The sequence below is a fragment of the Clarias gariepinus genome, chromosome 11 (genome assembly GCF_024256425.1).
Source record: "Clarias gariepinus isolate MV-2021 ecotype Netherlands chromosome 11, CGAR_prim_01v2, whole genome shotgun sequence".
Classification (NCBI taxonomy): Eukaryota; Metazoa; Chordata; class Actinopteri; order Siluriformes; family Clariidae; genus Clarias; species Clarias gariepinus.
Genome location: NC_071110.1, coordinates 2,477,107 through 2,493,397, shown reverse-complemented (window position 1 = coordinate 2,493,397; position 16,291 = coordinate 2,477,107). Strand labels below are relative to the sequence as shown.

General features: G+C 36.8%; 1 protein-coding gene across 1 annotated transcript; it reads left to right on the top strand.

Moving 5' to 3' along the window:
* The first annotated feature begins 744 nt into the window (after positions 1–744).
* LOC128533229 (E3 ubiquitin-protein ligase TRIM16-like) lies at positions 745–7,494 on the top strand. The gene is made up of 6 exons (XM_053507489.1): positions 745–1,344; positions 2,705–2,800; positions 3,009–3,242; positions 3,431–3,590; positions 4,683–4,742; positions 6,929–7,494. The coding sequence occupies exons 1-6, from the start codon at positions 745–747 to the stop codon at positions 7,492–7,494; spliced, it is 1,716 nt and encodes a 571-aa protein (XP_053363464.1).
* The last annotated feature ends 8,797 nt before the right edge of the window (positions 7,495–16,291 follow it).

Genomic DNA, 16,291 nt, shown 5'->3' with positions numbered 1-16,291 from the left:
TTTAATACAATAGTATGTTTAATAAAGGTATCAGTTTTTCTTTTTTAATAAATATACAATATTTAATGTCCGTAGTGTGAAATTTCCAGAGCAGCAGCAACAGTTATCCGAGATGCTTATGTTACCATGGTAACGCACGGAGGAAGTGACGTCTGACTTCGCAGCATGTTTCGAATGGTGGAGTTTTGTTGGGAGAAGTTTCCTTCACCGACATTTCCTGCAAACGAAGCAGTGAGTAGGGAGCACACTATGAAGTACACTTCGGAATGGAATGCAGGCATAGTTTACGTTTTGAATTTCGTTTCCCAAAATGCACCTCAGGCAGATGCACTGACATGCACCTCGAAACTAGACTTCATTTTGTTAATTTGTCCCCTCATGGCGCTGCTTCACAACTCTTACATCATTATAAAGTTTCTTAAACTTTAAAGTTTTTTTAAAGCTTTAATTACAATCTGTGTTGCTAACTGCATCATTGTCATAATCATTGTGTGCTCTCAATTATTGCAACAATTATATAAAAACACATTTATATATGCATTATTTGTAAACTAATTCATTTTTAAATCAATAAAAGCTACTCAGGGTACAGGGTAATTCCCCACATATTTTTTTAACATCTTTTTAGTAAGTCAGTTAAACCACAAATTTTCTTCCTGTGCATTTACAAGAAATTGAAACTCAGCAATCTCTATGTGCACCTTCAAACAGACACTCTTTCTCTCAGTGTGGTAGTGCAGAAAAATGGCAGAGGGCTATATTTTAGTAGGTAAGCTGTCAGCGGATCACTTCAGCTGTCCAGTGTGTCTGGGTGTCCTGACAGAACCAGTGACTAATTCCTGTGGTCACAGTTACTGTAAGGTGTGTATTAATGGCTGCTGGGATCAGGAGGATGTGAAGGGTGTCTACAGCTGTCCTCAGTGTAGAGAGACTTTTATTCCAAGGCCTGTTCTACATAGGAACAACATTCTGGCTGAAGTGGTGGAGAAACTGATGAAGACTGAACTCCAGCCTGCTTCTCCTGCTCACTGCTACGCTGGACCTGGAGATGTGGAGTGTGATTCCTGCACTGGGAGAAAACGCAAAGCCGTCAAGTCCTGTCTGGGGTGTCCGGCCTCCTATTGTGAAGATCATCTTAAACGTCACTATGAGTTTCCTGCCTTTAAGAAGCACAAGTTAGTGGAAGCCTGTGGAGATCTCCAAGAGAAGTTCTGTTCTCAGCATGACAAACTGATTGAGATCTACTGTCGTACTGACCAAAGCTTCATCTGCTATTTATGTACAATGTTTGAACACAAAGGCCACAATACAGTTTTAGCTGAAGTAGAAAGAACTGAAAAAGAGGTGAGAACTTGGTCATTATACTTTTTTAAAGTAAGTATATACAAATGATATAGTAGTTTCTTTTTTAGTCACTCACTGTAAGGGGAATTTTTGTTAGAACAGGTTTGTTGGTCAGAAAGTATGAAATAGGTCAGAGCAGTCAGTGTACTTTGATTAGTTTTTGTTGCTGTGCTGCTTGGGTATAATATTTGCCTTCTCATTTGAAACCGAATTGCTCCAATACATTTTAATTAATCTTAAAAAACAGTTGGGAAAATGTATAGTATGAACATAACGGTTCACGATTGATGTGGTTGGTGCAAAGCTGAGTCATGTCAAAACGTTCTGAGTGGTAGTGAAAGAAACATGGAGATTCATTTTTAGATAAGTTAGTTTAAATAAAAACTCAGCTATGGGTGTGGTCTTTCTTATAAATATCATTTGTTTTGTAACTCATGTAGGTAAAAGATAAGATTTTTACGCCTGGTGAATAATTCTGGTCTATTTTAATGTATTGTAAAAGTAGTAACATTGTTATTTCTCCCAGACAACACATACAAACAAAACCAAAACTGAGAGCCAGGGGTAGCTCAGTGGTTAAGGCATTGGACTACGGTTTGGAAGAACTAATAATAATAACTTATAACTAATAATTTGGGTTTCAATTATTTTGTATGGGGAATTTGCTTTGGTTTACAAATGTTTTGACATACGAGCCTGCTTCTGGAACTAATTATGTTTCAAATTCATGTTTTACACTTATGAATCCATGGTTCCACTGTATATTGTGTATACTGTGGGCACTTTGCAGTCTGTTACAGTAGAATTTTTTTCTTTTCTATTTCTTTAATTTAGTCTACATTTATTTAATTACATTTAATATAAATAGATGGGTGGCTTTCCCGGGTAGGTTAGATTACAGTCTCTGTGTGCAATTGCATGTTTTCCCCCTGCTTGGTGGGTTTCCTCCAGGTCCAAAGGTTTTCTCCCAAAGTCCAAAGAGGCCAATTGTTAGGCCAATTGTCCATTTCAAAATTGGCCATAGTGTGTAAATGAGTGTGTGTGTAGGTGTGTGTGCCCTGTGATGGATTGGCACCCTGTCCAGGTTGTACCCCGCCTTGTCCCCCAAGTCTCCTGGGATAGACTCCAGGCCCCCCGCAACCCTGAATACAGGATAAAGCGATATAGATGATGAGTCAGTGGGTGAGATGGGTGGCTCAAGACTTTTGCACAGTACACATACTGTAGAGAGCTTTAGGTAAACCTTTAACAGGTAATGACATTTAAAGTTACCTAGAACATGAGTGGATCCTTTTTTTATTTGCTGATAATATTGATATTCTGATACTGGAATAATTAAAATTATTTTATTTGCTTTTAGAAAGAGCTGGAGAAAAACCAAAGGGAATTTGAGCGGAGAATAAAGAAGAAAAGAGAAAGTGTGCAGGACCTGAAACGATCCATGGACTTCATAAAGGTAAGAGAATCAACTTATATAAAAACACCCTCCTCTTCTTGCTTTTCCTGTAACTTTAAAATAATGCCAACAAAGCTTTTTTTTCTGAAAACCTATTAAACCTAAACACTCTCTCTGTTTCCATCTTATTATTTTGAGTCTCTAATTTTTTTCTGTGTGTGTGTGTGTGTGTGTGTATGTATGTATGTGTGTGTGTGCCCTTATACAGATGCATTCACAGGCAGCAGTAGACGACAATGAGAGGATCTTCACTGAGCTGATCAGCTCCATGGAGAAAAAGCGCTCGGAGGTGACGGAGCTAATCAGAGCTCAGGAGAAAGCTGAACTGAGTCGAGCTGAACGACTCCTGAAGCAACTGGAGCAGGAGATTGCTGATCTTAAGAGGAGAGTCACTGAGATGAAGCCCCTTTCACACACACACGATCACATCCACTTCCTCCAGGTAACACTCACTGTCTGATCTACAGAGGGCGCTGTTCCTCACAAAGTTTCCTCCTAAAAGCTCATTACAGCAACAATAAATGTTCCTGTCTGAGATCACAAGTGTGTCTTTGGTCTGATTCAGTCTGAGATTCATTCGTTCCTCTCCTACACTTTTCTCCTTCTCTATGATGTGTTTCCTCTCTGTAGGGTTTCCTGTCTCTCTGTGTTTCCCCTGAACGTGAGGACTCACACCGCTTCTTCGTCAATAGAAATTTCTCATTTGATGGAGTGCAGCAATCTCTCTCAAAACTTAGAACACAAGTTGAGGAAATCTTTGAGGATGTATTCAAAAAAATTTATGAATGCGGTAATGTGCTAAAAACTTTTATTTTGAATCAAATGAAAGAAGAAATTAAGAAGCAGGTTTAAAGCTTAGATAAGAACAAGACTACCTTAACAATCATAGATGAATATTAACCTTGTAAGTTCCATCAAATCCAGAAACTGATTTTAATGAATCTCACAAATTAAATGTTGTAAATATGCTTAAGAATAGATGTCAAGTTAAATAGAAGAAATCCAAAAGTAAAGAGTGATGAAATGAACTCTCTCTGCTCTTGAGAGCAGCTACAATCCTGCTTTTTACATATTGATATACTATATATCATATTAAAATTATTACAGGTTCTGTTTCAGATTTCAACACAGCTCATGACCAGCTCATTCTGTCTGAGAGGAGCGGAGCAGTGACACGCGGTAAGGAAGCACAACAATACAGTCAGCATCCAGAGAGATTTGACTCCTCGCCTCAGGTGTTGTGTCGAGAGAGAGTGTGTGTGGACGCTGTTACTGGGAGGTAGAGTGTAAGTGTATGGGTGTGGACGTATCAGTCTCATATAAAGAGATCAGCAGGAAAGGAGAGAGTGAGGAGTATGTGTTTGGATGCATTTTTGGATGTTATCCTACATCTGTATCTTTATGGCCTGACAACAGTGAAATAAAACTCCAAGGTCCATCACCGTCCAGAATAGGAGTGTATGTGGAGGAACTCTGTCCTTCTGACACGATGAGTCTCCTCCACAGTGTCCACACCACATTCACTCAGCCTCTATACGCTGGGTTCAGTATGTGTTATTATTACTCAACTATAAATTTATGTGATCCAGAATTAAATGTACACAATAGTGAAGATTTATTTTCTATATAGATGAAGATGACTTTAACTTAGATTTAACTATATTTAGCTATAATCCTGCTTTTTGATACTTTTATTCTAGCAGAAAGTGAAAAAACACACATATCGTTATGTGTTTAAAGTTATTAACATGTTTTAACATTTTTGAATTAGCTGATTTTTATAATCAAAGACTGCATAGTGATAAGACAGTTTCTGTCAGTATTTTTGATGGGGCTCTAAACATATTTAATTTGTCTAAGTTTTGTCTTTGTGTCTCCACAGCTGCAGTAGTTCAAAAGGGTTTACCCTTAGAACCAAAATACAGAGAAGATTTTCTGAAGTGTAGGTGTAAAAAACACACACACACACACACACACACACACAAAGTACCAGATGACCCCCACCACCAAGAAAAAAACATATCATAATGATTTATTTATATTACAAACTTTTCAGATTAGTCTCAAGTCTCATTTATTTATATACCCCTTTGTGCGTAGACCAAGGGACTGAACATCCAAGAAATTATAAAATAAATAAAATACATAACATACATAACATGCAGTGGCAAAGTCAAGAATTAAAAGCGAGAGAGTACAAATGTGTTTTAACACGAGATTTAAAAACCTGAACTAAGGATGCAGATCTACTGTAACATCAGAGGGGAGCACTTTCCACAATCTAAAATTAGGATTAGGTCTAACTAGCAAACAAAAAATAACACAAGTTTTTTAATTACACAGTAACTCTGTGTAAATTTTTGATTACACAGTAACTCTTATACAACAGTATAAGACTTCGGTGTGTTTATAGATTCCAATCTGTAATTTGAAGGTCATGTAGATGATATTACCAGGATAGCATTATTTGATCTCAGAAATATTGCAAAAATTAAGAATATAATGCCACTAAAGGATGTAGAAAAAAAAATTCTTATCCTTTTATCACCTTTAGGTTGGACTATTGTAATGCCTAACAGCTGATTTAACTAGGTGCATAAAGTAGCTTCAGAATGCATTAGCGAGAGTCCACTCTAGAACCAAAAGATACGAGCACATCATCCCTATCTTACCCACACTGCATTGGCGCCCAGTGTAATTTTGCATAGATTATAAAATACTACTTTTTCCCATATAAGGTATTAAAAAATCTCATGCAGCAGTATCTGAGTGAACTGCTAGTGTCTTACGATTCGCCACGCCTACTTCGATCAAAGGATGCAGGCTGCTTGTCAGTACCGCGTATTATGAAAAATACAGCTGGGGGCAGAGCTTTTTCTTACAAAGCCCCAAAGTTATGAAATAGTCTTCCAATTGATGTTCGGGCCTCAGACACAGTCTCAGTGTTTAAGTCCAGGCTAAAAACCTATTTATTTAGCCAAGCATTTTTATAAATAGATTAGCCTTAGATAAAGGAGCAGATCTGGGGGACTCATGGACGTAGAGTATTATGGTGAACTTGTATGTTTGGATGCTGTCCTCCTCACGCTCATTGATCACTCAGGTTTGGTGACGGTGAGGTGATTGGTTGCTTTACATCTCAGGGGGCCCTCATGTCTGTGTTTCCTTCTGGCTCCTCCCTTTTAGTTATGCTGTCATAGTTAGTCCTGCCGGAGTGCCTGCTTGTACGTTTAATGTTGTAGCGCAGTGCTGTGCGTACATTATTACTGTGACACACTTTAATTGAGACAAGAAAGTGATCTGAGATAGCTTCAGACTATGGAATTATGGTTATATTTCCTATAATTAATCTTAAGGATAATACTAACTTTAAGGTGTGACCTGCTTCATGAGTGGGTCCTATCCAGTGTTGGGTGTAACATGTTACAAAGGACTTTTTGATTTGTAACGAGTAATCTAACGCTTTAGGTCCACCATTTAAGTACTCAGTTTTTTAGTTATTTTTTCAAAAATGTAATCCGTTGATCAGACAATTTATGTAATCTGTGAGTCAGAGAGCAGTCATTCCCAATCCATTAGTGTGTGTAAAAGTTGTCCTACAAGCCCCGCCTCCGATAACTTGCCCCCTGCTGTTATACCTCTATTTTTCTTATTCAGTTTGACTATGCGAGGACCGACGCGTGGAAAGATGGAAACCTAATCACAGTGCCAAAACTTGCGGTGTATCATGATGAACCATACTTGCGGCCACCGCAAAACTGTTGCTATCTTAGGGAGTTTTTCCTTGCCACCCTCATCCTCAGCTTTCTCATCAGGGACTATCTGATCATTTTGACTTCGGGGTATCTTACCGCAGCAGATCTAAAGCTGTTAAAGCTGCAAATAATAGCTCCATATAGTACCCAGCTGAAGAACTTAAATAGTTATGTAAACAGCATTTTTTCAGGTTTTGCCAAAAAATAATAGATTTTGATGGAAAAAGTAAAAAATTAAAGTATAAAAGCATTACATGTATAATTTGTAATTCAGATGAATGTAGTGACTTTTAAGAAACTTGAATAAATTGTAAGGCACTTTATTATAAACTTGTGATTAATATCTAGCCTGTGGATATTTTTATTGTTTCAGATTTTCGTTATCTGACTTTGGATCCCAACACAGCACACGATCAGCTCATTCTGTCTGAGAGGAGCAGAGCAGTGACACGCAGTAGGGAAGCACATCAATACTGTCAGCATCCAGAGAGATTTGACTCCTCGCCTCAGGTGTTGTGTCGAGAGAGTGTGTGTGGACGCTGTTACTGGGAGGTAGAGTGTAAGGGTATGGGTGTGAACGTATCAGTCTCATATAAAGAGATCAGCAGGAAAGGAGAGGGTGACGAGGGTGTGTTTGGACGCAACAGTCATTCCTGGAATCTGCAGTGTTACCTTAAGTCTGTATCTTTCTGGCACAACAACACTGAAATAAAACTCCAATGTCCATTACCGTCCAGAATAGGAGTGTATGTGGATCATAGTGCAGGAACTCTGGCCTTTTACAGCGTCTCTGACACGATGAGTCTCCTCCACAGTGTCCACACCACATTCACTCAGCCGCTGTACGCTGGGTTCAGGATATGTTATTTTTACCCAACTATAAATTTATGTGATCCAGAATTAAATGTAGACAATAGTGATGAATTATCTATTATGTAAATGAAGATGACTTAAACTTAGATTTAACCTAAAGGAGCACAGTTGCCACATTCTTTGCATTATATTCATCATCAAGGTCTCATTTAAAATAATAATTGTATGAATTAGTGACACAGAGTAACAGAGGCTAGAATATAGGATTTTATATCTGCCTCACTTAGAATACACACCTCTAAACATATAGAAAAAAATAGATTTTTTTCTTTTACATAAAAAGAGAGTCAGGTTTGTTAAAACATAAAACAAAGCTCAAACATGATGATGATGATGATGTGTATGTCTGTAACGAGGGAGGGTGTTGGCTTCCTCAGGCAAAATGGGCCAAAAGAAGAGATTTAATTAATTCTAAAAAAGTAAAAAAAAAAAAAAGAGAGCAAAAAGTCTTAAGAGGGATGCAGCACTCTTTAAATTGCTAAGATATTGGGGTGTGATCACAGAATCATTAAACGTTGCAAATAGTCAACAGGGTTGCAAGTAACATGTTGTGAAAAAAAAAGACACAAATTAACTGCAAAAGATTTGAGAAGAATTAAAAGTGAAGCTACCAGGAACCCATTATCTTCCAGTGCTGTCATATTCCAGAACTGCAACGTACCTATTGTACCCAGAAGTGTTCAGTGCTCAGAGACATGGCCAGGTAAGGAAGGCTGAAACCCGACCACCACAGAACAAGACACATAAGTTGTAACATTAGGACTGGGCCAAGAAATACCCCCTCGCATGCATTAAAGTAATTCACTGCATGCCTAGCCAGTAAAGGCCTTAAAGATGAAAAATAAAAATGACATGGCCCCCTTCCTCACCTGACCTACACCCTAGTGAGAAGTTGTGGGCCCTTTTAAAATGAGAGATTTACAGTAAGATGAGGATAAACAGTACATCTCTCTGAAAAATGGGAGGCTGTAGTTGCTGCTGCACAAAAAAAAAAAAAGAAAAAACTTTACATTAATGGAAGGCTTATGACTTATTGAAAAGAAGGGTGGCTATATTGGTCAATATTTTTTTTTTCCGTGTCAAAAATGTTTATTTGTAAATTTTGAGGTATTTGTTTATTTTTCTTACTTTAATATATAAAAATAAACATAATATGGGGATTTTTTTATTCATTCATTAAGTTGCATAGTAATTCTAATAGTTGCCAAAAATTGTGCACACATGAATAGTCTCCTAAGAAAGGAAAAAACTCACTTTTACTTCCTTAAATATTCAGGTTTGAGGTTTATTAATATTTTGGGTTGATTGAGAGCACTGTACTATAGTTGTAATAATTAGATCAATCATAAAAAATACAACTTGCCTAACAATTGTGCACACAGTGTAGTCGTCACTGTGGTCACTGTATTGCAGAAAGTTTCGATGCATAAAAATGTATATAAAACATACAGTACTGTAATGTATAATGTACAGTATAATAAAAACATGCAGACTTCACTGGAAGCAGCAGTACAGTGACTGTTTTTCTTTTATCATCATCATCATCATCAATCATACTTATTATAAATAAAATGTAAATAAAAGTGCACATTAAAATGTAAAATTTTTATACTGATTGAAAATGTGCACAATGTCTCTAAAATTCTCTTTTGGCTTCTTTAGAAATAATAAATCATAAATGTTGTGTCTTTCTGTACTAATGTTGGTGGTTGAATCTTTTTTGTTTTGTATATTACTGTACATCTAGAAAATTCATTAAATAAGTGTCACTGCATGTATAATTAATACAAAAAAAATTATCAAGTGAAGTCAGTCATCCTGGTGCATTATGATGTATTGTGTTTTTATCAACCTTTAATGAGGCTTTAAAAGAGAAATCAGCCATTACACATACCCAACCAATACTTTTTAAGTGTTCATTGTGTAAGGTATTATAAAATTCAATTAAAATAAATTAAAAAATCCTAAAAATTTCCTAAAATGTATAAATTCATAGTGGCATGCTTGGTAAGGAGCTTTATTCTAGAAGTGCAGTAAATAAATTGTAAAGTTTTTAAAGTTCCTACATTTATTGCTTTGACGTTGTGCAACAACAGGGCATAGTTAATTAAAGTGTTTATGACCAAAATCCTAATATAACTTAGAAAACGTAGGTAAAACATAGCCAGATGTTTGGGAAAGCAGGAAGAAATAGGGTTGAGTCTAATTAGCAAATCATACATTTTTATAGTTACTGACATTCCTAATAAAAGTAAACATATAGAGATGTTTTTAGTCCATGTTTCATATAGGATCATGTTTAAGGTGCAATTGTGTAGTGTGTACTTGTAACTGTTCAGTAGGTCAGAGCAAATCTGTACCAAATTGCACTTTTACAAAGTGATGAGATGACAAACTCAGGGCACAGAGTGTTAAATGTTAAACTCATGGTATGCAGAGTGTGTGGGGGGGACAGTGTGTTAATCAGCCCTTCCAGGACAGAGTGTAAATTTCCCCAAGTGCATTTCCACACACGATCTGACTCACGCACAAACAGGCCCAGCTGAGAGAGAACGAGAAAGATGGAAAACTTACCACACTATAACACACTTGAGTGATTAATGCATGATTAATGCATTCCCGAGCAATGTAGGTGGGACATGTGTACGCACTTATGCTCAAAACAGGAAATGACATAATTACTGTTTGACAAACAAATGTGACTGCTAAAGAATCTCTGTGAAGTTATGCTAAAGTACAGTGTTTGCTCAAAATTCAGGCAGACGAAAAACATCTAAAGACAATCGGACACTATACATAAAAATGTAGATATTTACGTAAGTATCCATGCAGCAATATTAAGCAATGCTGAAGAGCTGAACAAAGTGCGGCTCAAGCTATACACAACACATGGTGTGATACTGAAGTGAGGAATACGAATAGATAAATAATAATAAAAAATAAATAGCATCCAGTGTGATCGAGTCAGAACTGCTCAGTCCCACGACACCATCTACCTTTATCATCTGAACTGGACAACGTGGAGTCTGGTCCAGCAGAGAGCCTGCGAGCGACTGGTAAGATAATATTAAATACTAACGTTATTAAGATTGAGAGCATCTCCTGTAATTGTATGTGCATCTCATGGTGACATTTTAAATGCATGTATAAGATGATAAAGGATAAAGCTTTGCAATTCTAACCCACGAATATGCAAATTATTGTACAGGTTAGCTTAAAACAAAGTTATCTTCGAATGCTCCTCGTGTCTGCTAACTTTAAGGACCCTGATCACTTCCCTGTACAGAAGAGGAAAATGTGATGAAGTGTTGTGCTTATATAGCTATTAGAGTTACAGGTACTTTACTCATTATTTTACGTATAACCTTTCTGTTTACACTCAGACACTTATGGAAAGTGAGATGCTGATGATCCACATAAGCTACACACAATTTCAGATTATCTGTGATTGCTGTGACAAAATTAGAGTTTTAGAAGATTTAAATTTTTTTCAAGCTGTTATGGTTGAAACCTTCAGTTAATTTCTTGCTTCTTGCTTTTATACTTTCTTGTAGACACCCTTATGCAAAGAAAATATATTTCTCTTTAGTTACTTAAAGTCCACAGCATTATGTCAATCTTTTAGTAAAAAGAATCAGTCAAAAAGTAGATGACAATTTTTAAAGGAGAAATTAGTTGCTTGGTGTATGTAAGGGCTATAGGAACAGGGCTGGAAACGTTTTTTTCTTACCAGCTACATTTATAAGATCATGTGCGACCATATATGAATAATAATAAGAAGAAGAAGATAAGGAAGAAGTATGCACACATTACTTATGCAGTCTAACATAAAGTGACGGGTGATGAGAACCCTCTCTGTCAGCAAACATACATTTTACAATCTGTAGCATACACTTTATCTTCTATCCAAATACCGTATAGCACCATTGAGTGTATCTTGCCAATTCTGTTTAACCCGGTGCCAACAAGGATGATAAAAAACCTGGTGTTTATCAATTATGAGCAAGTTAATGCAAGATCTAGGCAAATGGATAGGCTTTAAAATACAAGAAACAAGAATTTATTTAACTAATCTACGATACATGAATCTACACTACTTAAGCACACACATATACACACAAACAGTTCAGAGGGTAAAAGTTAATGAATTTTTTTTAGTACTGGTTACTAGATCTGGAAAAGTCACAAGCGCAGAGCATTGGGTTTAATCGTACTGTTTAATTTTGGATCGCGTACCAATTTTCAGCAGGGTATGACACTTTGTTTGTTTGCTTGCATTATGTTTCTGTCTCCTCCAGTGGTTTGCCTCCAGCGAAGGGAATCACGGTGTTGCTCATTGGTTGGTGCGCTGTTGTTGGGATGCTGTTTTTCGGGGTTGGTTGCTTAGTTACCGATGGCAGCACTCTAGAACTTCTTCTGAGGGTTTCTTCCTTGCAAGACTTCGGAGTTCCTCGAACTTGGAAGTCTTGTTGAGGTTCTTGTAAAGTGGATGGCCTGGTCGCAAGGTGATAAAGTGGGCAAGCTTGCTTGCTACTGACGACGATGTGCAGAGCCTGTTCGGACCTTGGGTTTTTGACCACACCCCACATGGTTCTCTCTTTTGTGCATACATTAGCCCGATGTTTCGTCTGTCATGTGGGGCTCATCCAGTTGGAGTTTTTAATTTTAATATAAAGTTGTTATTTTAAGACACAGAGGTCAGCCTTTTTGTAACAGTTCTTGCAAGAACAGTATTGTCAAGTGCATTTGCAAAAACCATCAAGCACCATAATGAAACTGGCTCTCATGAAGGCCGTCCCAGGAGGGCGAGACCATAACCTACCTTTGCCGCAGACGAGAAGTTCATTTAGAGTTATCAGCCTGAAAAATGACCAATTAACAGCACCTCAGATTAGAGGCGTTATGAAGTCTTTACAGAGCAGAAGTAGCAGAAACATCTCAATATCAGCTGTTCAAAATAGATTAATGCATTTTTTGGACGCCTTCCGAATTCCTTTACAATGTAGAAATAAATAAAAATTAGTAAGTTAGAAAGTGTTCTAAAACTTTTGAACGGTAGTGTATATTTGCATGAATATGAATAATAGTCAAACATACACACAGACATTAAACATCATATACTTTTGCCCTACTGGCATACTTTAAAGATTGTCTTAAATAATGTCTGTGCAACTACGGTCCTTTTGTCCTTTTGTTCCTGCAGAAAGGCATGTGCTCTGAAGGTCGATGAGAGTGCCAGCTGTATGAGTTGGGGAGGGTTTTCCCTGGCTGGGAGAGGGGTTCAGGAATGTGATAGAGTTATATCTTTACCCACTTAACTATTTCTAAAACCTCTTCCCAGGTCTATATACAGTATTATCTCTACGCTGATACACCCTTTTTTTCTCAAGCACCTAGCAGTGATTATAGCCTAACTACCAAGATTCTACAGTAAGTAACTGGTCATAAAACTTTTTTTGTTTTAAGCATGGATAATAACCTGTTGAAAATAAGAACAATCAGAAAGAGAAATATAAATGTTATAATTGCAATTCAATCAGGAAAAACAACAACAAAAAATGGAATTCGCCACTACCCTACTGAGAATGTTGTGGAGATAAAAACAGCTAGCCAGTGAGAATGCAGTCCTGTAACTCCCTCTCTGTAGCAGCTGGCCAATGAGGGCACAGAAATGTAAAACCTGCTAGATAGCAGTTACTTAATGAGAAAAGAGCCGTATTATTGATAACCACATGGCATAATGTATCAAACACTTTTATGTTACAAATTGCTACAGATAAAGCCACAGTTTATTCATACTGCTGTAAATACAGTATACTGTACTGTAAAGTTTTACTGGCATATTCCATTTTTCAGTTTTGTGTGAAATCTTTAAAAATTATATATAACTAGTCTAAACATGCCCAAAATGCAGGGGTTTAGTCTTCTTCCTTTATTGGGGTGGGTAATGTCCTGAAGACATTGAGTAAAAAAAAAAAATAAAAAATCCATTAGGTGCGTAGTTAAAAAAATAGAGGAAAGAAAAGAACAAAATTACCAAAGATGAAAGGTATGCAGCAATGACATCACTTTATAAATTTAATAGTATGTACATTGTAGCTGGGGCTATAATGGTTGCATGTAAGATTCCTTACCTGTGCTGTAGATAAAATTCATACCTGTATCAGTCACGTGATAGCGCGTGATGCTGTATAATTCCGCCAGATGGAGCATTGACTGCTTCAGTTAACTGCAGTGTTCAAGCAGCCGGTTACTATATTTAATATATATATAACATAACTTACGTTAACATAGTTTCATAAATAGATGATGTGGTAAAAAAGAGGGATAAAAAACGATTCATAAAACAGATTTAAATCACTCAATACACAACCCATGATGCTTATGCTATTTTTTATTAATTATTAATTTAATTAATTAATAAAACTACTTATTGCAATATTTTTCACGACATCCTTAATAATCCTTAAAGACACGGTAATATCTGTAATTTATCTATACCAGGCATTGTAGGTATGGAATACAAATGCGGGCTATGTACAGTATTTTACATTACGGTGTATTTTATCTATTTCCGTTTAATACACTGGTAGATAATATTTTGCTGCAAAGTAAAGCTTAAATTTTAACTTCTGCTTGAGTTTGTTTTCGTTATATTTTTGATGTTTTCGCTGATGGGTTTTTTTTTCCGCTGGTAGTCAAAAATTGGCATAACAAATCGATTAATAACGCATAATATCTGAAACAAATATCTGTCCATACGGATCAGTATGTCTTTAGTCATTTAACCAGCATAACGTCCCCCATCAAAGATCTGATGGGACATTAATCACTTATCACTACGGTGAATAGATGCGGCAGCAGAGACAGATTAAATCCCCATAAACATTCACACTTGAACACAATACTAACAGAACTAAACAGTTCCAGAGGGTCAGCGCCTGTTATCAGGACAGGAATCACCTACAGGATACTACTGTAATTTACTGCTTATATATTTTTGCCATAGTTTCATTTGGTTTTACGCCATTTTATGTTTTACTTGTTTGTGTGTGTGTGTGTGTGTGTGTGTGTGTGAGAGAGAGAGAGAGAGAGAGAGAGCGTGCGCGAGAGAGGGCTTATATTGTGATTTATCCAGGGTTACTAAAGACTGGCTTACTACTACTAATAAAAATATTTCAATGTAACCCATGGGTCTCAATCACAAAATCAGCCAACGCTGTAAACAGATGACAAGACAAATTATATAGGCTACTCTGAAACGTTAATTTGAACATAAAAAAAAAAAAAATATATATATATATATATATATATATATATATACGTATATATATATATATATATATATATATATATAACAAATATAAAAACAATCGACTATTATTGTCAGGGTCAAGTTTACAGGGCTTCTTAGTCTTTCGTTAATTTTACTTCTAACTCGAAACCAATGTGGCTTATTAAAGATGCACTGTTTTATTGGACATGGCTGTTTTGTAATGTTCTGCAAAATAAACCCCGTCTACGATCCGAATATACTGTGAACGTCTCAAAGTCACGTCTCTAGATCCTTCTGCAGTAATGTTATCGTGGTGTAAATTATTAACGTATAGATGTATTTCACTTGCAGACAAAATAGTCTAGTAACGAAATGAATTTGTCACTACTCTTCTCTTACGCAGCACGGCTAAAAAGATAATAAAAATGACAAAAATTATGCTACCCTGTCCATACACAACACTGGCGGGTTCCAAAACTTACTATTATTTTATGATATGAAATTAAGCTAGGATGAAGAGAACAGAAGTGAACTCCCCTCTGTGTAATATCTAAGTAGAGTGTAACTGGATCAGGCACAAAATGCCCCCCGTCTAACTCTGATTAGGAAAAGCTCACGGACACCAAACCTGCAGCACTTTGGTGTAATTTTTATTATCTTTTTAGCCGTGCTGCATGAGAGAAGAGTAGTGACAAATTCGTTAATTTTAATAACGTGATGTTTGATTGGATGTTATATCGTTTCCAAGTTTGATAGTGTCGATTTTAGAGTGCATTATACGTGCGATGCGAAAAGGAAGTAAATAAACACGTAGCAATGCAAAGAGGACACAGCTGTGAAATATTTAAGCAATATAAATTCAACAAAGTGTGATCATAATGGTTGTTGTTGCTGCTGTTTAGGTAATTGGTTCCATTGTGTCACTGAACGCGACTGTGTTCACAAAACCGAGCGGAGGGAAAGAAAAACACTCGCTAACGCGTTAGAATGAAAAAGGGGCGGCGGCTTTTGCGTAATGGGGGGGCGGGGGGGATCTACACACCTCTGAACGTCTTTTGTCTTGTAAATGATTATCTTCGTTCACCTTCCAATCCCCCACAGCGCACACACTCTCTACACTGTTGCTATGTCTGTTGGGGCACTTAGTTATACACAGCACTTTAATGTATGAAACACTCACTTCCTGGTTTGTTTTATTTTAAATATAGCTTATTACCTTTTTCCGCAAAATAAACAATAAACATAAACATGTTATCATTGTGTAAATTTTTAACATATTGGTATATTTTAATTAAGGACAAAAACAGACCCTGCGCTTGTGTTTAGGACTGATGCTGAACAGCTGTGTTCATATGTTTAATCAACGATTTACAAGACAACAGTTAAAGCGTTTGTGGATGAGAGGTGTGTGTGTGTGTGTGTGCGCGCGCTCCTGCATTTCTCCGTTGCTTTAACACAAACATTTGGGCACAGACAAGTAAGTCTGAAGTACCCCTCCCCCCGCCAAAAACACACACACACACACACACACACACAGAGCAATTAGCACCATGTCATAGTCAGTATTCTCCACTGAGGTTTCTTACC